Source organism: Cetorhinus maximus, chromosome 11 (assembly GCF_964194155.1).
Source record: "Cetorhinus maximus chromosome 11, sCetMax3.hap1.1, whole genome shotgun sequence".
Taxonomy (NCBI): Eukaryota; Metazoa; Chordata; class Chondrichthyes; order Lamniformes; family Cetorhinidae; genus Cetorhinus; species Cetorhinus maximus.
Window position 1 is genome coordinate 117,457,174 of NC_135889.1, and position 24,623 is coordinate 117,481,796.

General features: G+C 44.1%; 1 protein-coding gene across 1 annotated transcript in view; it reads right to left on the reverse strand.

The window, feature by feature from the left end:
- Window positions 1–16,627: 16,627 nt before the first annotated feature.
- hacd2 (3-hydroxyacyl-CoA dehydratase 2) overlaps window positions 16,628–24,623 on the reverse strand; it is a 33,980-nt gene continuing 25,984 nt past the window's right edge. The window contains exons 6-7 of the mRNA XM_078552634.1: window positions 23,272–23,450; window positions 16,628–18,866 (exon numbers count right to left, since the gene is read on the reverse strand). Coding sequence (XP_078408760.1) covers window positions 18,784–18,866; window positions 23,272–23,450 — 262 coding nt within the window. The 3' untranslated portion in view covers window positions 16,628–18,783. The remainder of the gene's footprint in view (window positions 18,867–23,271; window positions 23,451–24,623) is intronic.

The following is a 24,623-nucleotide window of genomic DNA, read 5'->3' on the forward strand; positions in this document are numbered from 1 at the left end:
GCAGAAGCTATAAAGCTATAAACAGTCGACACACAGAAGACTTTAGTTTATGACAGATATTGTTTGTGCTGGATTCAAATTTTTATTCATACATAAACAATACATTATTCTTATATGATGATCTTAATGCTGCAAAAGGTGCCTTGGCAAAGATGGGAATTGAAAATAAAGGATTTCCATTTATGAAGCACTTGATCAAGTCTGTGAGAAGTGTCTCAAAAGGGAACTATCTTAGGTATAACAAGATCCCATAAACAGTAGCAAATTAAATTACAGAATATCCTGGCACAGAAACATGCCATTTGGCCCATTGTGTTGCCTCCATATGAGTCGCTTTACCTACTTCCACTCTCTTTACCTCCAGTGCAGTACTGAGGGAGTGCGGCGCTACCAAAGGTGTCATCTTTCAGGTAAAGTGTTAAAACAAATCATTATCTACTCTCTCAGGTGGGCACAAAAGATCCCATGGCACTATTTTGAATGATATCAGGAGAGTTCTTCTTAGTATCCTGGCCAATATCACTAAGATATATCTGGTCATTGTCACATTGCTGTTTGTGGGAGTTTGCTGTGTACAAATTGTCTGCTGCATTGGCCACGTTATAACAATGACTACACTTCAAAGGTGCTTAATTTTTAAAAAAATTCATTCATGGGGCATGGGTATCGCTGGATAGGCCAGCATTTATTGCCCATCCCTAATTGCCCTTGTTCAGAGAGCATTCAAGAGTCAACCACATTGCTGTGGGTCAGGAGTCACGTAGGCCAGACAAGGACAGCAGATTTCCTTCCCTAAATGACATTGGGGAACCAGGCGGGTCTTTACAACAATTGGCAACGGTTTACACGGTCATCGTTAGACTCTTAACTCTGGGTTTTTGTTGACTCCAGTATCAATTGAATATTGAATTCAAATTCCGCTATCTACTGTGGTGCAATTCGAACCTGGGTCCCCAGAGCATTACCCAGGATTACTAGTCTGGTGACATTACCACTATGCCACCACCTCCCCCTGTTATAAAGTGTTTTGGGATATCCTTGCACTTATATAACACCATGAAAGGTGTTATATAAATGCAAGCTTTCTGTCAGACTGCTAAATCTGTTTTTAGTGGCACTGGTCAGGGCAAAATGTCAACTGGGTCTCCTTTCTCTTCAAAATAGGTGAGAGTTGGGAAAGGGGTTAAGGTAGGTGACTGAAGATGCAGTCAGCTTGAAGTAGAATTTGAAGAGGTTTTGAAAGCTGGGGAGGGGAATGGCAAGGAATTGAGAAGAACAAACAGTAGGAAGCCTTCAGAATTGTTCTTATTAGATTTCTACATGTTAAAAACATCAACGGATACAGGGATAGTGCAGGAAAATGGTGTTGAAGTGGAAGATTAACTATGATTGCATTGAATGGTGGAAGGGGCTTGAAGGGCTGAATGGCCTACTTCTGCTCCTCGTTCTTATGTTCTTAGAATATTTTAGGGACACAGGAACAAGAATAGGCCGTTCAACCCCTTGAGCATGTTCGACCACTCAATCAAATCATGTCTGATCTGTATCTTAACTCTGCCCTCAATGCCAGAGGATAAATATTGGGTGATATATTCTCATTTTGCAACAAGAGGTGTAACGTCAAAAAAAAAAAATGGTTGAAGGGATTTTTCAAGTCAATTTGAAAACTAATTTTCTCCATTCTTCCCCCACACAGTAAATATTAAAATGCCGTGATGGATCCTATATTAGTGAAAATCAGCAAGCAATGGCTTTAACAAGAATGTTAACAGGGATTGATTCCAGCTGTGAAGGGAAGCGAACATAGGAAGATTAAACAAGCTTATGTTCAACAGTCTCGAGAGAAAAAAGGTCAAGGGGGGGGGAACTCACTGGGTATATAAAATGCCAAGTGAGAGAGATGAGGTAAAAACAGGATATTCTTTCAAGATAAACGCAGCATGCATGAACAATGATATCAATTTACATTAGTGAAAGGTAAATTTAAAGCAGATCGCAGTAAATATTCCTTTCACTCAACCACTAAAAATTGCATGAAATAATTTATTAGATAAAGATTGAAGAGTCAAAGATGTAAGGATGTTCAAAGCACAGTTAGATACTAGGCTGAGTATGTTGGGGGCTCCATGTCGGAGTTGTTAACTCTCCAGAACTGTCCCACAATCTCCAGGCTTTAAAGGCCTGAAGAAGAGTTGGACAGACTCAAAACGTTAACTCTTTCTTTTTCTCCACAGATGCTGTTTAGATCTGCTGAGTATTTCCGGTATTTTCTGTTTTTGTTTCGGATTTCCTGCCTCCCCAGTATTTTGCTTTTATTTAGAGGTTAATGTCCTGGAGACTGCTTCCTGTAACTCTGGAGAAAAGTTACTGGGGCATTTTAATTTATTAGCTATTGGTTGGGTTGAGAGGAAGGCAGCCTTACTAAGTGAATGCAGCATCCAACCAAGTACAGGAGACTCTATTCCTTTTCCAATTGGCTCAGGGAGGCAGTGCATAAGAGGATTGACATGTCTGGCGGCCAATGGCAGGATGGGGTAATTGAGGCAGGAGGGTCATTTTTTTCCTTTATTCTTTCATGGGATGATACTCCAGCAGGGCCAGCGTTTGTTAATACTCCACATGAACCTTATTCCACCCTACTTCATCTCACCCTATCAGAATAACATTCTATTCCTTTCTCCTTCATGTACTTATCTAGCTTCTTCTTAAATGCACCAAAACAATTCACCTCAAGCACCCTCTATGGTAGCGAGTTCCACATTCTCACCACTCGTTGAGTAAAGAGGTTTCTCCTGAATTGGCTTTATAAGTGATTTTCTTACATTTGTGGCCCCTAGTTCTAGTCTCCCCCACAATTTTAGACATATTCTCCACATTTTTTCTCCTTTATACTTTCATAGGAAGTGGGTGTCGCTGGCAAGGCCAGCATTTATTGCCATCCCTAATTCCCTTTGAGCTGAGTGGCTTGCTAGGCCATTGAACAGGGCAGTTAAGAGTCAATCACATTGCAGTGGGTCTGGAATCACATGTAGGCCAGACCAGGTGAGGACAGCAGATTTCTTTCCCTAAAGGATGTGAGTGAACCAGATGGGTTTTTACAACAACCAATGATAGTTGTCATGGTCACCATTACCGAGACTAGCTTTATGTTCCAGTTTTATTAACTGAATTTAAATTTCGCCAGCTGCCCTGGTGGGATTTGAACCTGTGTTCCCAGAGCACTGGCCTGGACCTACTGGATTACTAGGTGAGTGACATTACCACTACACCCTATGAACATGTTTCATAATGTTAAAGTCCCTCCTCATTCTTTTCTGGTCTAGAGGAAAAAGCTCCAGTTTCTTCAATCTTACTTGGTAGGTATAACTTCTTATTTCTGGTATCATCCTTGTGACTCTTTATTTTAACACCTTTTCCAGCGCCTCTACATACTTTTCATAATTATGGACACGACAACCATTCACAGTACTCCAAGTGTGATCTAAGTAAGATTCTAAACAAGCTTAAAATAGCTTCGCTCCTTTTCAATTCTGTTCGTTAGTCGATGCTGGTCCTAATCAAAGATGAGAAGCGGATCTCCTGAGTTTTCTGGCTATTATTTCTACCCTGAAGTGTTATTAGCCCAAACCAGGCTGATTGTTCATTTCTTTGCCAATCCTGAGATCTTACTGTAGGCTGTCGTTCTGTTTGTCCACATAATAACCGGTACACTCCAAAAATCGATCTGTTGCCCGGATTTTATCATTCATTAAAGTGCCATTTTGTGCAAGTATTTTAAAAATTTTCCTATATCGTCAGACCATTTACCATTCTGCACGTGGGGAAAATAAGATCGAATTCATCATGTGGTTAAAGCTAATTGGTGGTGGGTTTCAGTTCACTCAGGGGTGGGTCCAAGTTCTTGCGGCAATAAACACTTATATATGCAAGTTGTAGTTTGGCTATGAACAGTGGATGGAGGCTCCAACATTCTTTCCATCAAGTGGCTGACCAGGAATCTCCCCCACTCTTACCACCTGCTATTGGCATGTGTTGGAAGGATTTGCGAGTTGACACTCAGCCTGCTTGGCTGCGTTATGAACCCACCTGGAGAGGGACTTGAACCTAGAGCTTCGGGCACAGAGGCGGGGACACTACCCCTTGCGCCACACGACGACCATTTAAAGCTGCTTGGCAACCCTTAGTTTGTTTTGCAAAGGTGGAAGAATCTTGTGTCATTTTAAACATGGGTGGCATCAACACAAGTGACATAGGATTCATTCTAAATACTTGTTATATTTATAAACTAATTTTAAAAGATTTTCCAAATAAATTTATGAAAATTGTGACATGCTAGCAAAAACACACACAAAACACTTATAACATTGTACTACAATTCCGCACTACCTGCCCCCCCCCTCCAGTCTTTATTGAAACTGTGAGTGGTGTTGTTAAATAAAGTCCTTCCCATGAACTAGGAAAAGTTGATGAACTCTATTCAAGCTCTGGCTCAGTTGGTAGTACTCTTGCTTCCAGGGTTAGGAGGTTGTGTGTTCATGTCCCACTCTTGAGTGTGAAATCTAGGTTAGTGCTATATTAAGGGAGATGTTGCCTTTCAGTTATGATGTAAAAGCAAGGCCCCATCTACCTTCTCAGGTGGATATTTCAAAGAGCAACGATGGCAAAGGTCCGGTTAAAGTTCATCTAACGTTATTAAAGCCGATTTTCTGGTCATTATCTCATTGCATTTGCAGGACCTGCCTACATGTAAATTGGCTGTGGCATTTCCCTATGTTATAACAATTCATTGGCTGTGAAACACTTTGCTGCAGTCTGAGGTCATGGAAAGTCAAGTTCCTACTTTGTTCCTTAAATGCTTTGAGAAATTTTTATGTGATAAGCACTTTGCAAGCATTATTTATTTATAATATTGTTTGTGCCAGAATTCTTTCGAAGCAAACAGGATTTCCACTGCACTTATGGCATAGTTACAAGAGCAGAGCAGGAGAAATGCCAAGGAAATCCTGGTCCATATTTACATACAGTACAAACAGGGTAGGAACGTGAAATAAAAAAACAAAGCGCTGGAAACACACAGCGGGTCTGGCAGCATCTGTGGGGAAAGAAACAGAGTTAATGCTTCGAGTCGGATATGACTCATCTTTGGAACTGAAGAGGTTGAAATGTGATGGGTTTTATGCTGTTGAGAAAAGGGGGGAGGCTCAGGTGGAGGGAAAGAGAAGGTCAGGGAGAGGTTAGAGGGTGTGAACAAAGAACAAAGAACAAAGAAAAGTACAGCACAGGAACAGGCCCTTCGGCCCTCCAAGCCTGCGCCGATCATATTGCCCGTCAACTAAAACATTTTGCACTTCCGGGGTCCGGATCCCTCTATTCCCATCCTATTCATGTATTTGTCAAGCTGCCTCTTAAACACCACTATCGTACCTGCTTCCACCACCTCCTCTGGCAGCGAATTCCAGACATTCACTACCCTCTGCGTAAAAAACTTGCCCCGCAAATCACCTTTATAGTTTTCTCCTCTCACCTTAAATCTATGTCCCCTAGTAATTGGCTCTTCCACCCTGGGAAAAAGCTTCTGACTATCTACTCTGTCCATGCCACTCATAATTTTGTAAACTTCTATCAAGTCGCCCCTCAATCTCCGTCACTCTAGTGAGGACAATCCGAGTTTCTCCAACCTCTCCTCATAGCTAATAACCTCCAGACCAGGCAGCATCCTGGTAAACCTCCTCTGCACCTTCTCCAACGCCTCCATATCCTCCTGGTAATGTGGTGTCCAGAATTGCACGCAATATTCCAAGTGTGGCCTAACCAAGGTTCTATACAGCTGCAGCATGACTTCCCAGCTTTTATACTCAATACCCCTGCCAATGAAGGCAAGTATGCCATATGCCTTCCTGACTACCTTATCCACCTGCGTTGCCACTTTGTGACCTGTGGACCTGTACACCCAGATCCCTCTGCCTGTCGACGTACTTAAGGGTTCTGCCATTTACTGTGTAATTCCTGCCTGTATTAGACCTTCCAAAATGCATTACCTCGCATTTGTCCGGATTAAACTCCATCTGCCATTTCTCCGTCCAAGTCTCCAACCGATCTATATCCTGTTGTATCCTTTGACAATCCTCTTCACTATCTGCAACTCCTCCAACCTTGGTGTCGTCTGCAAACTTACTAATTAGCCCAGTTACATTTTCCTCCAAATCATTTATGTATACCACAAACAGCAAAGGTCCCAGCACTGATCCCTGCGGAACTCCAATAGTCACAGCTCTCCATTCAGAAAAGCACCCTTCCACTGCTACCCTCTGTGTGGTAGATTAAATGACAAAATAAAGAAAGGAATGTGGAGTTGGTGTTTCCAATCCCTGACAGTGAATAAAAGTTAAGTAAACTGATTAGAAACTTAAAACTCCAGACTCCTATTAACATCTGTTTAATACACAGAGTACTTATGCAGTATTAAATTCCGAGCATGGTTTCCTCTTTTATCAACACATTGAAGACACATCTAAAAGGCTCATTTTCCATTCGCTGAAATCAGCCATTAACTGTCCTAATAGGAAGCTCATTTACAGTATTGTGGCACTACAAGGATGTCACCGTGACTGCTGGAGACAGAGAAAAAAAGGCAGAATGAAGAAAAATTGTTTAATGCAATTCCTTATCATGCCTTCCAGAAACATACCAAGTCACTTTGCACACAATAAATTGCTGTTTATAGTACTGTGACCATTATACAGGGAAACACAGCTAATCTTCTGTGCACAGATAGGATCCCACACACAGCAATGAGATAAATGGTCAAAGGCAATGTTGATTGGAGAAAAACTCCATTCCTTGAATCATGTCACTGTAGATAGGGCCTGGGTTATACATGACAGCAACGGGTTTGATATGCCAAATGGTCTAGTTCCCATTCCTCTTTTAACACAGGCTGTTGAAAATCATCTTTGCCTCATTGCAGTATTTTTGTGAATCTGGGCGTTACTGGCAAGGGTCAGCATTTATGGCCCGACCTTGATCTCCCTTCAGAAGGTGGTGGTGGTGGGCTGTCTTCTTGAATGGCTGCAGTCCGTGAAGGTTCTTGCTCAGCGCTGCTGGGTAGGGAGTTCCAGGATTTTGGACTCAGCAATGATGAAGGAATGGTCAATATATGTACAAGTCAGGATAGTGTGTGATTTTGAGAAAAACTTAAGAGCTAGTGAACCTTCTCATAACTGCTATAGTCCGTTTTCAAGTTGCTCCAACTGTACTTTAACCTTATTCACTTATGTAGCGGTTTGACACAACTGAGTGACCTTGAGAAGGAAATTAAGAGTCAACCAGGTTGGTGTGAGACTGGAGTCACATATAGGCCAGACTGGGTAAGGATGGCAAGTTCCTTTCGCAAAAGGGTGTCAATGAATCGGTTTGGTTTTTACAACAATCCGACAGCTTTGTTGTCGCTTAAATTAATAGCCTTATTTGTCCTTTAATAAACATTTTTAAAACTGAAATCAAGTTCTCAAATTGCCATGGTTGGATTTGAACTCACACCCCATTTGGGTGTAGCAAGATAACATTAATTGTATGCTCACAGGTGCTTACTACACTTTGCTACTGACCCTTTGTGGCATGTTGAACATCCACCTTATAGCTGACATACCAAGTCCCTTTGCACATCTGCAGCAAATCGTTGTATAAAAGGGGTCTGTGATGTTCCAAAGTGAAAGATGCCAAATAAAGGCAAATAACAACAAACAAAAATTTATAAAAGACTGAACACCCAAACGTACAGATTCAAAGAATTTTCACATTATAGTCTTCTGAAAGTCATTCTCAGGCTGCAAGTTACCAGCTAATGGATATAGTCAGTAAATGGCAAACATGCACTTTGAAACTTGTTTATCTTGTGCAAAGTCATAAAAAAGCATTAATGGTAGGAACTAAGATATTGGAAACCGTGCCATGTGTGTCACCATATAGAAACAAGCTGAGGACCAGTATTTTTCTCTCATCATGTCAACTTGGGTGCGTTTTTTTTGCTCCAGTAAAGAATGTCTTGCATTTTTGCAGCGCCTTTCACAACCTCAGAATCCATGTTCCAAAAGTGCTTTACAGCCATGACTTTTGAAGTGTAGCCGCTGTTGCAATGTAGGCGATGTGACAGCCAATTTGTGCACAGCAAGCTCTCACAGGAACAGCACTGTGATAATGACCTGATAATCTATTTTCAGTGATGTTGATCGAGGGATAGACATTGGCCAGGAATCCCCTGTTTCTCTTCAAAATAGTGCCATGGGATGCTTTACATCCACCTGTTTGAACAGGCAGGGCCTTGGTTTAACGTCTCATCCAAAATGTGACACCTCAGACACTGCTGTACTCCTTCAGTACTGTATTTGAATGTTAGCCTGGACTTTTGTGCTTAACTCTCTGGAGGGGGACTTGAATTCTCAACCTTCTGACACCCAACATTAGTCAGAGGGCCATATATCCAAACACCACTCAAGGACCCAAACACATAACCTTGGCTGGCACCTCAACATGGTGCTTAGGGGGTGCTGCATTGTTTGAGTTGCTGTCTTTCTGATAAGATGTTAACTGCACCCATAGCCCACTCCCCCCACCCTCGTATTCCACAGAATGCTAAGGATTCTATGGTATTATCTCATTAGTTAAGGAATAGCTGGGGCGGTGGGGGGGTGGGGAACGCTGGGCTCTATTAGGGTTTGACCAATGTTATTCCATCAACCATTGCCACCATATACCAGGTAATCTGTTTTAGTGTAAGAGTGTCTTGTTTTGCTTGGTATGTAACTATATAGTGCAGCCAGGGTGGAAGAATAGGACCCCCTTGTGGTCTGAACAGGATATAGTGGGCACAAAATGGGTGACAGCAAAACAACCATCCGTCTTACATTGATTTCCTTGTCTGTTGAAATCAACATTGCTTGTTGTGCACTATCGCCCAAGACTGGGGTAACCCAGTGTGTCCTGTACATTCCCTCACGTGAATCTCCCACTGTCACTCTTCATATGTCTCAATTTGCCAATTTCTCTAAGACAACATATTGTCACTCTATGAATGAAACATTGCCATTCAGCTATGGTCAGCTGTGGCTTATTGGATAACACTCTGGCTTCTGGGTTGGAAAACTGTAGGTTTGAGTTGCACTCCGGAGACTTGATCTCATAATCCAGGCTGACACTCCCAGTGCAGTAGAGGGTATGCTGCACTGTCTTTTGGATGAGATGCTAAACCGAGGCACAGTCTGCCCTCTTGGGTGGATGTAAAATATCCCATGACAACTATTTTGACGAAAAGCTGGAGGAATCTATCCCGTGCCCTGGCCAATATTTATCCCTCAATCAACATCACTAAAAATAGAATATCTAGTCATAATCACATTGCTGTTTGTGTAATCTTACTGTGTGCAAATTGGCTATCATGTTTCCCGCATTACAACAGTGAAGACATTTCAGAAGTGCTTTATTGGCTATAAAGCACTTTGGTACATCCTGGAGTCGTGGAAGGCATTATATAAAACTTTATTACTTTCTGTAAGGCACCTCTTAAATCTCAGTGCTACTCACTGGTGAGGCATCCTTCACTGTTACTGTAGGAGACACTTTTCATTGTTATTCTCATCTCGACTCGTGTAGAGGATAAACACTGGCACGGGAGACAGTGGCATAGTGGTAATATCACTGGGTGAGCAACCCAGAGACCTGGGCTAATGATCTGGGCACGCGGGTTCAAATCCAAATTACATGGGATTTAAATTCAATTCATTAAAAATCTTTAGGGAAGGAAATTGTCCTGACCTGGTCTGTGATGCCAGACTCAATGTGATTGACTCGTAACTGGCAAGTCACTCAGTTCAAGAGGAATTAGGGATAGGCAACACGTGCTGGCCTTGCCTGTGACACCCACATCCCATGAACGAATAAATCGTGGACCTGCTGAAATGAAGTATTTTTCTGTGCCGTAAATACTATATTCCTGTCTGTTCCCCTCCCACATCCCCAATTTGTCACACTCTGCATGACATGTCTCTCATTGGCCCTCCTCCTCTATGAACATCTCTTCATCTATGGATCCGTATGACATACCTTTCATTGTCACTAACTGTACCGTACAACTCATTGTCACTCGACACATGATATAACTTTAATTGTCAGTCTGTGCAAGTATCTTTTCACTAACTCTCTGTACGAGGCATCTTTCAGCTTCACTGTGGTTCAGTAGCATTCTTGTCACTGAGTCATAACTGGGTTCAAGCCCCATTCAGAAGATTTAAACACACAATTCAGGCTGATGCCCATATTGAGAGAATGCTGCACTGTCCGAGGTGCCACTTTTTGAGATTAACATATTAAACTAAGGGAGTTATCCTCTGTGTCCAAGCCAATATTCATCCCTCAAATAACACCACTAAAAAGAGATTATCATTGATATTTGTGGGATCAAAATATCATAAGAACTGGAAGCAGGAGTAGGCCATTTGGCCCCTTGAGCTTGCTCTGCCAGGTCACTAAGATCATAGCTAATCTGATAGCCTTAACTCCACTTTCCTGTCTGCTACGCCCCCACCCCACCCCCATAATCCTCGACTCCCTTGTAGATCAAACATCTGTTTAACTCAGCCTTTAATATACTAAATGACCCAGCTTCCACTGTGCACCGTGGAAGGGAATTCCAAAGACTGACGACCCTCTGAAAGAAGAAATTCCTCCTCACCTCTGTCTTAAATGGGAAACCCCTTATTTTAAAACTGTGCCCCCCTAGTTCTAGATTCCCCCCCACCCCCACCCCCACCTTCTCTCAGCACTCACCCTATCAAGCCCACTCAGAATCTTATATATTTCAAAAAGATCACATCTTATTGTTCTGAACTTCAATGAGTACGGGCCCAACCTGCTCAACCTTTCCTCATAAGGCAACACTTTCATCCCAGGAACCTTCTCTGAACTGCTTCCGAAGCAAATATATCCCTCCTTAAGTAAGGAGATCAAATCTAAACACTACTCCAGGTTGGACCAGGGCCCTGTACTTCTGTAGCAAGACTTCCCTACTTTAATACTCCCCCCGCCCCCCAGCCTTGCAATAAAGGCCAACATTCCATTCGCCTTCTGAATCACTTGCTGCACCTGTATACTAACTTGTGATTCACGTACAAGGACATCCAGGTCCCTTTGCACTGCAGCATTCTGCAGTCTGCATTTAAATAGCGTTCTATTTTTCTATTCTTCCTGACAAAGTGGACAATCTCACATTATGCACGATCTGCCAATTTTTTTATCCGCTCACTTAACCTATCTAAATGCCTTTGCAGAGTCTGTAACCTCCTCACAACTTGCTTTCCTACCTATCTTTGTATCGCCAGCAAATATAGTCGGCCCCCCCCCTTGCCACATTTCGCCACAACAGTGACTACACTTCAAAAGAAAGTCTTGCATTTATGTAGCTCAAAGCACTTTACAGCCCATGAAGTGCTTTTTAAAGTTGTAATTGACTGCGAAGCACTTCGGAAGGTGCTATATAAATGCAAGATTTCCTTTTGATTTAGGTCAGGAAGTCAATTAATGCTAAAGATGCTTTGAACCAAGTGTTTAATTCAGACGTGTCTATCTGAGTTGAATTGCCCAAACTCAGGATGTAAATTAACACACTTATTAATATCCCAAGAGGGCATTTTCAATGACTTTTTAAGCACAAAGTTGTAACCACTGCTGGTTTTCATCTGCACACTGCATTTCAAAGGAAAGTGCCTGTTCCTCAAAAGGAGTGATTAGCATAAGATACCAGAATGCTCTTTGTTAGGCACTTCAGTTATTCCGTTGTAGCGTATGGGGACATCCTGATACTTATCTGAATCTTGCAATGACTATGAACTGGGCTCTCTATGGAACAAATGTGATTGCTTATTTCAAAGAGGCAGTTTATCTCAAGATTGGCAAGGGGAATTACAAAGGAACTTGCCTGACTTAGTAGAATGATTAACCCCTTGTGAACCAACTCAGGAGGTCTTCTCCAGGGTTACCAACCCTCCAGGATTGGCCTGGAGTCTCCAGGAATTTAAGATCAACCTCCAGGGCACTGTTGTGCGCAACCCTGGAGAAAACTCATTGAGACATTGAAAATTTTTTTTGAACATTTTCAATATTTTTATATCTGAAGAGAAATGAGGGAAAAAGACTGTTGGGCTGACAGTTAAGCATCATTCAATTGTCCTAGGCCCAACCATCTTCAGCTGCTTCATCAATGTCCTTCCTTCCATCATAAGGTCAGAAGTGGGGATGTTCGCTGATGATTGCACCATGTTCAGCACCATTCACAACCCCTCAGATACTGAAGCAGTCTATGTCCAAATGCAGCAAGACTTGGACAATATCCAGGCATGGGCTGACTAGTAGCAAGTACATTCATACCTCACAAGTGCCAGGCAATGAGCATCTCCAACAAGAGAGAATCTAACCATTGCCCCTTGGCATTCATTGGCATTGCCATCACTAAATCCCCCACTATCAACATCCTAGGGGGGTTACTATTGGCCAGAAACTGAACTGGACTAGCCACATAAATACGGTGGTTAAAAGAGCAGGCCAGAGGGTAGGAGTCCTGTGGCGAGTGCCATATACAAGGCACAAGTCAGGAGTGTAATGAAATACTCTTCACTTGCCTGGATGAGTGCAACAACACTCAAGAAGCTTGACACCATCCAGGACAAAGCAGCCCACTTGATTGGCACCACATCCACAAACATTCACTCCCTCCACCACTGACACACAGTGGCAGCAGTGTGTACCATCTACAAGATGCACTCCAGGAACTCACCAAGGTTCCTTAGACAGCACCTTCCAAACCCACGACTGCTACCGTCTAAAAAGGACAAAGGTAGCAGATGCATAGGAACACCACCATCTGGAAGTTCTCCTCCAAGCCACACACCACCCTGACTTGGAAATATATCGCTGTTCCTTCACTGTTCCTGGGTCAAAATCCTGGAACTCCCTTCCTAACAGCACTGTGGGTGTACCTACACCACATGGACTGCAGCGGTTCAAGAAGGCAGCTCACCACCACCTTCTCAAGGGCAATTAGGGATGGACAATAAATGCAGGCCTAGCCAGCGATGCCCACATCCCATGAATGAATTAAAAAGAATTGGGTAATGAATCTTTTTGCTTTCCAATTGCTGTAGGAAGGCAGTGTGTCACAAGGATGGGTGTGTTGGCTGGCCAATGGCTGAAGCAGGGCAGCAAGTTGTGATGAAACCTCAGTTGGCAACCCTACCAGCACACCTAAAGGTCTGCAGCTCGCCTTTCTGATGTTAAATGAGACTCAATGTTGTGGCTCTGTGAGGAAAGTCAGAAGGTTGCGGGTTCAAGATCCACTCCAGTGACTTGAAGACAAAATTGTTCTGGCTGGAAGGATCTACCCTTTTCCCCCTCCTCCTATTTCTAATCTACGTGCTGCCCCTCGGCAATATCATCCAAAGGCACTGTTAGTTTTCACACGTAGGCTGACTACACCCAGCTCTACCTCACCACCGCCTCTCTGGACTCCTTCACTGTTGCTAAATTATCAGGCTGCTTATCTGACATCCAGAATGGGATGAGCAGAAATTTCCACCAATATTGGAAAGGCTTAAGACATTGTTTTCAGTCCCCGCTCCATACTCCGTTCCCTAGCTACTGACTTTATCCCTCTCCCTGGCAACAGGCTGAGATTAAGCCAGTCTGTCCATAACCTGTGTGTCACATTTGATATTGAGAGGAGCTTCCCACCTTCATTCGTGGCATCACTAAGAGTTATTATTTCCATTAAGGTAACATTGTGTGCCTTTCTTCCTGTCTCAGCTAATCTGCTGATGAAACTCTCACCCATGACGTTGTTACCTCCAGTCCTGACTATTCCAACGTGCTCCTGGCTGGTCTCCCACATTCCACCCTCCAAAAACTTGAGGTCATCAGAAATCTACTGCGTCTTAACTTGCACCAAGACTTGTTCACCCATCGCCCCCATTGCTTGCTGATCGATATTGGCTCCCAGTCAAGCAACATCTTCATTTTAAAATTCCCTTCCTTGTTTCCAAATCCCTCCATGGCTTCACCACTCCCTATCCCTGTAATCTTGCCTCCAGCCCCACAAGCCGGAGATATCTGCACCTCTCTCATTCTAACCTTTATGCATCCCTGATTTTGATAAGTCCACTATTGGTGGCTGTGCCTTCGGCTGCCTCAGGCCCAATCTCTAGAATCCCCTCCACACATCTCCGCCTCTCTGCGTCACTTTCTTCCTTTTAGGCGCTCCTTAAAACCTATCGTCTCTTTGGCCAAGCTTTCAGTAACCTGACCTAAGATGGCTCGGTGTCATACTTCATTTTACAATGGTGTCATGTTTCATATCGTTAAAGCTGCTATATAAGTTGTTGTTGTTGACACTGCAAGCAGTACTGACAGTGCACTGCATTGTGAATAAGAAGCTAAACTGAAGCTAAACTTGCCTTTTCAGGTGGACATAAGACATGCCAGTGTGTGATTTTGAGCAACAGCGGTGTCCTAACCAACATTTAACCCTTAACCAACAGAATGTCTGGTCATTATTTCATTGCTATTTGTGAAATATTGGTGGTTACACATTGGGTGCTGCTTTTACTACATTACAACAGTGGCTAGGCTTCAAAAAGTACTTCAATTAGCTTTGGGAACTTGTGAAAGGCAATATAGAAATATTGTGTTTCCTCTACACTGTCCCCATCAAACACTCCCAGGACGGGTACAGCATGGGTTTAGTTACAGGGTAAAGCTCCCTCTACACTGTCCCCATCAAACACTCCCAGGACGGGTACAGCATGGGTTTAGATAGGGTAAAGCTCCTAAGCTCCTTCCAGTCCACCACAGCAGTGTGCCTAAGCCAGGGTTGCCAACTTTCCAGGATTGCCTGGAGCCTCTAGAAATTAAAGATCAGTTGGACACTGCTGCAAGCAATTGGACAGAATCACCTTCGGGACGAGAAAAAGGTGCCCGTGTTCGAATGCCTTTGTTCACTAATTATAAAGATATTGTAGAGGGGACCAAAATGTTATTTGACCCAGTGAGGTAATTGTCGGGGGGGGGGGGGGGGGGGGGGGGAGGTGCAGGCAGGCAGTCCAGGTCTACGTCCAAGAAGATTTGCCGACCCTCACCTCAGTCCGCAACCTCAGAAGAGAGTGTCCCCTATTCAGAGTAAAGCCATACTTTTCCACTATCTACTCCAGCCAGTCTTTGAGCTGAAGGGGCGCTTGTTTGGTTCAGTATCACTCTATTCACTGCCTTTTCAATGGTGTCCCCAGTTTAATTCTGAAATTAATACCAAAGGCCAGCTCCAAGTGCATTACTTCTTACCCTTGACTAATCTTGCACAAATGTGTCAATTTTTGCATCCTGGTCGTGAATGTGAAATGGTGAGGTGGCTGCAGCTCTTGTTTAGCCAGCTGCATGCCTGACACCATGGAAACATAACCAGGCGAGGCTCCAAGCTGAGCCGCTGGGAGGTTTGCGGTGGGACCAGGCTGACCTCTAAGTAGGGTAAGGGACACTTGCTGGAGTTTAACCAGCTAAACCTGTGTCCCAGTTGACCCATTTACAAACATTCATAAATTTGATAAGGAATTCAGAGGAGCCGTTTCTTCATCCAGCGAACGCTAAGAGTGCGGAACCCGCTCCCGCAAGCAGTAGTCGGCGAATGATATTTAAGAGGACGTTAGATAAAAACGCGAGGGAGAAAGGAATTGAAAGTTATACTGATGAGGTTAGATGAAGAACGGAAGTGCGTTTACATCAAAAGCACCACCGACATGGTTTCTTTGCTGTAGGCTCAATGTAACTCGATATGTCCAGCTACGACCACTCTGCCTGGTGGGACTTTGGCCTCTAAAGGGTGACTTGAATTGGAAAGGTTAATGATGGACGGGTACCCCAGTCATTGAGTCATTCGCTATGGAACAGTCTGCCTCAGGGCATTGATTTTGTGCCTGGCGGAAAGGATCGATTCGGTTCTGAGCTTTCATCCATGTTGCAGCCCAGAGATGATCCCGAGTTGGTACCCAGGCTTGTGTCCCCACTGACGGTGAGCATCGCCACAGTCCTACTAACCCTGGCACAGGCATATACGCCAGAGCGCATCTTACTTCACACTCCTGCCATTGATCGCCTGAGACGATCCACCATGTTCCTCAGGCCGAGCAAACATTCTTTCCATCACCTCATTGGATGATTCTCAACTCTCAGTCAAACAGCTTTTCTGCCTTTCCCTCCATCTTCAAATTTTTTTTTAAAACAATCCTCAGCAGGAAAGCATTCCATGAAAAGAAAAACACAAATTTTTGGATGAGCTTTCTCCCTGGTTTTCCTCGCAGCAGTGTCCTGAGGCAATTAATCTCCTGGAGAGAGAATTACAGGCAAAGTTTGAGCCATGCTGAGTGTTAGAAAGAATAGAAAAGCAGCTGGACTAGACGGAGATTCATTTTCTGACCTGTAGCACCATTCAGTGGTTGCTTTGCTGTACTGCAGCTAATGGTTGCCAACTCACCCGCACGTACAACCTCGAAGGAGGCCTTTGCCCCCGACCTGTGTAAATAACAGTCTGTGACATTGCTGAGGATTCACAAGAGTTTATTAACACGGGAAGAAACATCATTGAGGTCGATCTATGCTGAGGATGACCGTGCAAACGCAAGAGCATTTCTAGACAATTCAAACAGGTTAAAGCAAAAACCTCTAGGCCCAGACAGACCTGCGTCGACACGGCCTGGTGCCTTTCCTACGTAACAAATTCTAAACAATCAGTAGGAACTGTGCAGTTTAGGAGACAAAACATTTGTTAGGAGAAACCATGCTCGTTTCCTATCTGAGACGACGGACAAGTTCGCAAACAAGATGACAAGCGATAGTGTCACGGCAATCTGTCACTTCCTCTGCCTAATCTACACATCGGCCAAGAGACATTTAGGAAAGTTTCATTACAAATGCTCTCATGCAAAAAAGTGCAAACTTGAGAACGCTAAATCTTTAAATCCTTAATTACAAAGAGCAATCCCAAATATACAAAAGAACATATTAAGATGCACAGGCTGAGCCAGACATGCTCTTAAATCTTCCATTAAAAAGACTTGTTCTTAAATTTTTTTCGAACGTTACGTGATTCAGTTAGAGGCCACGCGGCTCCGTTAAAAAAAACAAAAGAGGGAGGGATTATCAATTTGTCCAGTTTTATTACAAACTGATCGTTTTGAGTTTGGAATGGCCAACTCTGCGGAAAAGCTGCAATCACCGTTTCAGCGGAGCTCTAAAGAAGTGTTGCACCACAAACCGTTCACATCGAGGAGTGACCTTCACCTTTTACCGTAATAACAAAAATGGTAAACAGAACAGAACAGTCTTATTTTCAAAATATAGTTGTTGGGTGAGAGATTGGAGGGGGGTTGGGGAAGGTGGAGTGGAAAGAGAAACAGGTCGGGCAGTGTAGATCCTAACCACGGTTCCCATGAAGGTTTGTCAATGAATAACACGGCCTTGGTGATATCGGCAGCATTGCTAGTTTTAGAGTTCCCAACCCTCCGGGAATTAAAGATTAATCCTCCGGGGCCATGGTGAGCGAAAAACCCAGGAGCAAAATCATAAGGAGCGTTAAAAAAAAAATCGCGTTTTTTTTTCTTCCAATTTTCTTTTGAAGGTTTTGGTTCATTCGTTACAAAAATAACCAGACATCATGTGGTAAAAAGGCTGATTTTGATTAACAGTCAAGAATCATCCAATCAGGGAATGGAGGGTCTATTTGCTTCCCGATTGGTTCTGGGAAGGCAGTGTGTCACAACTATAGGCGTGTCGGGAAGCCGATGGGGGGCTGGGGGGGAGAAACGAGGAAGTGTGGGGGGAAAAGGCAGTTGGCAACAACACAATGTGATGACACCTGCAGGAATGCATCCACCAACCCTGCACCAGCCTCAAACCAAGGACCAGTCTGTCAGTGCGAAGAGTCTTAGCTACTCAACCAGGCAAAGCCAGCTACTTGTTAAAGCAGCTGAACCTTGATTCTGCAGGACAGTCATAATACCAATACATCATCTCAACAACTTTTAAAGGGTATCTACTTCCCTTTCTGGGTTCCAGTCCCAGTACTTGGCCTTCCCCGCCAGGGTTCCCACAAAGGGCAGTGACGCACTGAAGGGAATGCTGTTGATTGAAGATGAATGACCAGTGGCCAACCTCAGTGCCGATCTTCAACAAAGGACCTAGCCTTTTGAACACGCAAGACTTTTAACAGGTCTCATGAGCTGCTACTAAATCTCTGCTTATGGCGAAACACGTAGAGGTAGACTCCCTCCTGCTTCTGGTACTGGGAACCAAGGGACTTGGCCATTTGGTGGAGCACAAATTGGGAAGTAACGCAATTGATGATGCAAGATTCACAAGTCTGTTTGGACATCGTTCCTCAAGACCCTTTATGACAAGGATTTTAGGAATTTAGAATTTTCCCCTTTATGTCACCCCTCTCCCCCTCTGAACACACCAGGAGTACTGCATAAATTCAGGTTTTGGAGGATCCAGTTTCAGTTGGTTAACATACTCTCGATCCTTTGAGAGTCGAGCACTTAGTCACAAAGGTGTCCAATTAAAACCATGCCAATTGCGTTAGCTGAGTTAATCAGAAGGTAACATGACAATCCAGCAGAAAGGGAGAACCAGACTCTATTTGAGGCAAGGTGCCCTTCCCCAAAACTCCCCCTCCCCCCCACAATGAAGGGGCTGTGGCTACTCGATCTTTTTGCTCTCTTCTGTGGTGCTCAGGACCTTCCTCCTCTGGCGAAGCATGTGGAAATAGAGCTGTGGAAAAACTGATTCAGAAAGACTTAGTTAGGAACATAAGAGTAGGAGTAGGCCATTTACACCCCCCTCAAGTCATTCATTCATCATTCTTCGAGATCATGGCTGATCTGTGACCCAACTCCATATACCCAGCCTTTGCCCCAGACCCCTTAATACCTTTGGTTAACAACTATCTATCAATCTCAGATTTAAAATTAACGATTAATCGATCCAGCATCAATTGCCATTTGAGGAAGAGTTCCAAACTTCTACCACCCTTTGTGTAGAATTGTTTCCTAATTTCACGCCTCAAAGGTCCGACTCCAAATTTTAGATTACGTCCTCTAATCCAAGACTCAACCAGCAAAAACAGTTTTTCTTTATCTACCTTATCTGTTCCCCTTAATATATCTCCCATTTTATATCATTTCCTGCCATTTGGTTTTTTGCTTTCCATCTCTCATGTTTCTCTCTCTCTCTCCCTTTTTTGTGTACTTTCTCTCTCCGTTGAGCTTTCTCTCGTTTCGTCCCTCGTGTTTATAGGAACGGAAGGAGGCCATTCAGCCCCTCGAGCCTGTTCGCCATTCAATGAGATCATAGCTAACCTGTGACCTAACCGTATCTGCCCCACATCCTGTAATACCTTTGGTCAAAAAAAAAATCAATCTCAGATTTAAAATTAACAATTGATCTTGCGTCATTTGCGGAAATGAATTCCAAACGATACCTCCCTTCGTCTATAGCAGCGTTTCCTAATGTGGGGAGACGGACAAAAGACATTTTTGTGTCATGTTTCTTACAACAGTCCAAGTGAAGCGAACTTTATTTTTTACATTCCTCCTGCTCTTCCCCCCTGCCACCTTCCGCCCTCATCCTTTGAAGGTATAAAGTTAAGACTGTCAGAAAAATGAAAGGGGTGACTAACCAGGGCACAGATTTAAATGTAAATGGCTTATGGGAGATAAGTAGGATTTATTTATTTATTTCGAATACACCGCAAACTGTGATCTGGAACACACTGTCAGACAAGAGCGCAGCTTCAATAGGAACTTTTTGCAAAAGGGAATTGCATAAATACTTGAACAGGAACAAGTTTGCAGGGTTAAGGGGGAAGAGGAGGGAAGTGGGACTAATTCATCTGAGAACAATACAGCACAAGAGGCCATGTGGCCCATTCTGCCTGTGCTGGCTCTTTGCTAGGGACTATCCAATTAGTTTCTCTCTCCTGCACTTCAACCATATCCTTGTAATTTTCCCCAAGTATTTATCCAACTCCCTTTCGAAAATTATTGAATCTACTTCCACCGCCGTTTCAGGCAGCGCATTCCAGGTCACTGGCTGCTCTTTCAGAGGGCTGGCATAAGTACAATGGGCTGAATGGCCTTCTCCTGTGCTGTACGATTCTACAGGAGGAGATACTCTTTTGACACAAACAGTGCTTAAAGGTGGATTTCTCTGCCAGAAGTAAATGCTTTTCAAATCAACAAGTCGCTTAATAGGGAGCACTGGTAAAGGTCGTGAGAAGAGGGGATTAGACTGGGTGGCTCTAGGAGACAGAAATCACTGGTGCAGACGATGGGCTGAATGGTCTATTTCCGTGCTGTAACATCCTATGGTAGCCTCTTCCTGGAGCACAATCCCCTGCCTCTGGTCACCTGTCCAAGTGAGCCTAGACACTATACACACCGCCAGGCTATTCAACCTCAGAGTGCATCACTGCCAGGCTCAGCATGCTCCTTACTTTCTAGCTTAGGTAACCATCTGATGATCAGGAGTTAAACCTTGTCTGAGTTATCCTCACCCTAGCGTAGGGTACAAAGGCAGGGATTAACAATCCTGGCTGTTTATTCCCAATGAGGGAATCGGCTGACAAGGGCTAAAACCAAACCTCCTACTCAGTTGAAGTCCCAAGCAATCGCTTCCAGCTCTTGGTCTGAAACCTTGTAACCAGATAAGAGATTGGCGTGTAAAATTAAACCGCATGGGATTGGGAGTAGTGTATTGAGATGGATAGAACACGGATTGGCAGACAGGAAACAAAGAGTAGGAATAAACGGGTCTTTTTCTGAATGGCAGGCAGTGACTAATGGGGTACCGCAAGGATCGGTGCTGGGACCCCAGTTATTCACAATATATATTAATGATTTAGATGAGGGAATTAAATGTAATATCTCCAAATTTGCAGATGACACAAAGCTGGGTGAGAGGGTGAGCTGTGAGGAGGATGCAGAGATGCTTCAGTGTGATTTGGACAAGCTGAATGGGTGGGCAAATGCATGGCAGATGCAGTATAATGTGGATAAATGTGAGGTTATCCACTTTGGTAGCAAAAACAGGAAGGCAGATTATCTGAATGACTATAAATTGAGAGGGGGGAATGTGCAATGAGACCTGGGTGTCCTTGTACACCAGTTGTTGAAGGTAAGCATGCAGGTGCAGCAGGCGGTAAAGAAGGCAAATGGTATGTTGGCCTTCATAGCCAGAGGATTCGAGTACAGGAATGGGGATGTCTTGCTGCAATTCTACAGGGCCTTGGTGAGACCACACCTGGAATATTGTGTGCAGTTTTGGTCTCCTTATCTGAGGAAGGATGTTCCTGCTATAGAGGGAGTGCAGAGAAGGTTTACCCGACTGATTCCTGGGATGGCGGGACTGACATATGAGGAGAGATTGAGTCGATTAGGATTATATTCGCTGGAGTTCAGGAGAATGAGGGGGGATCTCATAGAAACCTATAAAATTCTAACAGAACTAGACAGGGTAGGTGCAGGAAGGATGTTCCCGATGGTGGGGGGAGTCACAGTCTGAGGATATGGAGTAGACCATTTAGGACTGAAATGAGGAGAAATTTCTTCACCCAGAGAGTGGTGAGCCTGTGGAATTCGTTACCGCAGAAAGTAATTGAGACCAAAACATTGTATGTTTTCAAGAAGGAGTTAGATATAGCTCTTGGGGCGAAAGGATCAAAGGGTTTGGGGAGAAAGCGGGAGCAGGCTATTGAGTTGGATGATCAGCCATGATCATAATGAATGGCGGAGCAGGCTCGAAGGGCCGAATGGCCTACTCCTGCTCCTAGTTTCGATGTTACGGCATTTCAAGTGCATATCAGAGTACTTTAAGTTTCTGCCTCTACCAGGCAGCGAGTTCCAGATCCCCACCACCCTCTTGGTGAAAATATTTGCCGTCAAATCCCCTCTAAACCCTGTACCGCTTACCCTAATTCTACGTCCCCTGGTTGTGAGGACCCTTTGACCAAGGGGAATGGAACCTTCCCGTCCACTCTGCCTAGACCCCTCACTAATTTATACGCTTTAAATTAGGCCTCCCCTCAGCCTCCTCTGTTCCAAAGGGGGGAAAAAAACCCCAGCCTATCCAATCTTTCCTCTTCACTAAATTCTCCAGTCCTGGCAACACCCTTGTAAATTTTCTCCGAACCCTGTCTAGTGCAATCACAGCTTTCCTATAGTGCAGCGGCCACAACTGCATGGCGTGCGCCAGCTGTGGCCCAACTTGTGTTTTATACAGTTCCAGCGTAATCTCCCAGCTCTTACATTCTATGCCTCAGCTAATAAAGGCAAGTATCCTGTCTGCCTTCTTGACCATCCAGCCACCTTCAGGGATCTGTGGACACAGACTCCAAGGTCCCTCAGTTCCTCTATTCTCCTCCAGGACCACACCTGTAGCCAGAAGAGGATTGGATCCTGATGGTCAGAGCTTCTGCCATTTCTTCTCTTAACCGCCTAGGATACAATTCATCTGGGCCTGAGGATTTATCCAATTTCAAAGATGTTAAACCCCTTAATACTTCCTCTCTCACTAGGTCAATTGCATCTAATATTTCACACTCTTCTCCCCAGACTGCAATGTCTATATCATCCCTCTTTCTTGTGAGGAGAGTTGCAAAGCATTCATTAAGAACCATACCAGTGTCCTCTGCCTCCACATACAGGTTACTTCAATGGTTTCTAAAAAGGGCCCTACTCTTAGTTATCTTCATGATCTTTATGTATTTATATATATATTTTTATATATATATATTTTTTTTAAAAAAAAGTGTTTTTCTTGATTTTACTTGCCAATAATATTTCATGTCCTTTCTTTGCTTTTAATTTCCCTTTTATTTTCAATCCTAGGCATTTTAAAAAAAAATACTCCTCCAGGAGTTCTGCAGTGTTGAACCCTTGGTATCTGTCATAAGTTCCGCATGTTTATCCTCCCCTTTAAGCCACCTGACATCCAGAGGGCTCTGGACTGGTCAGACTCATTCTTTTTCTTTAAGGGGATGTACTCGCTCTGAACCCTCACTAATTGCTTCCTTGCCTCATTCTGTCTGTGACCTATCATTCTTTGAAACCAGTTTGCAATGGTACTATATCCAGGCTAATTGATCCTCAGCCATTTTGGATCCCAGCAATGAACAACCCGCTCACTTACGTGGAATGTAGGAAATCATGACCAGAATCAGGACCGTGTAATAATCAAAGGAAATGTTGTATTTGTTCGGCAGGGTCACAGAATACAAGCCAGTCCTTCGAACGTGAGGCAGAGCTGCATATATAGTCAGCAGTTCTCCCGTAACTCCCATTGGATACAGTACGATAAACAGCGTGTACCTGGATGGGTTAGAATGCAGAGATATTAAACAAAATCTTCAATCGTGCTTTTCTTAAAGCAATCCACATTTCCACAATTTCAGTGTCAGGGTGTACACACATTGCATCCCATTCCCAGTGTTAGGGAGTACACGCGCACTGCATCCCATTCCCAGCGTTAGGGTGTACACACACACTGCATCCCATTCCCAGTGTTAGGGTGTACACACACACTGCATCCCATTCCCAGCGTTAGGGTGTACACACACACTGCATCCCATTCCCAGCGTTAGGGAGTACACACACACTGCATCCCATTCCCAGCGTTAGGGTGTACACACGCACTGCATCCCATTCCCAGCGTTAGGGAGTACACACGCACTGCATCCCATTCCCAACGTTAGGGAGTACACACGCACTGCATCCCATTCCCAACGTTAGGGAGTACACACGCACTGCATCCCATTCCCAGCGTTAGGGAGTACACACGCACTGCATCCCAATCCCAGCATTAGGGAGTACACACGCAATGCATCCCATTCCCAGCGTTAGGGAGTACACACGCACTGCATCCCAATCCCAGCGTTAGGGAGTACACACACGCACTGCATCCCAATCCCAGCGTTAGGGAGTACACACACACACTGCATCCCATTCCCAGCGTTAGGGAGTACACACACGCACTGCATCCCATTCTCAGGGATGGAGTCTGCCACACACCATATCCTGTTCCAACACAAGGATCACGAGTGGGCGGTCATGGTTCCCTCCGAGCAATACACAAAACACAAGGCAGCCAACACGTTCAGGAAGCAAAACAGCTGCAACTGCAGCTTGACGAAAAAGAAAAACTGCATCCCATCCATCGCCTGACTTTTCCACCTGATTAAAGTTAAAGAACGTGCACTAGGATTCTGAGGCAAAATTAGTTGGATCAATTCCTTGGGATATGGGGTGGGGTGGGCTGATGGGGAATAGATGAGTGGAAGATAAAAGGTTGTATCAAATCCCCAGGTAGGTTTGCACATTTAATGGTGTGATGGATACCAGCACATATACAAAAGCGTCTGCATTCTTCGAGTGTATGGGAGGTCCCTGCTGCCTTCCCAGATGGATGCAAAGGATCCCACTGGCACTATTTCAAAGGAGGAGCAGTGGAGTTTTCCCAAGTGTCCTGGCCAATCCCCATCCCTC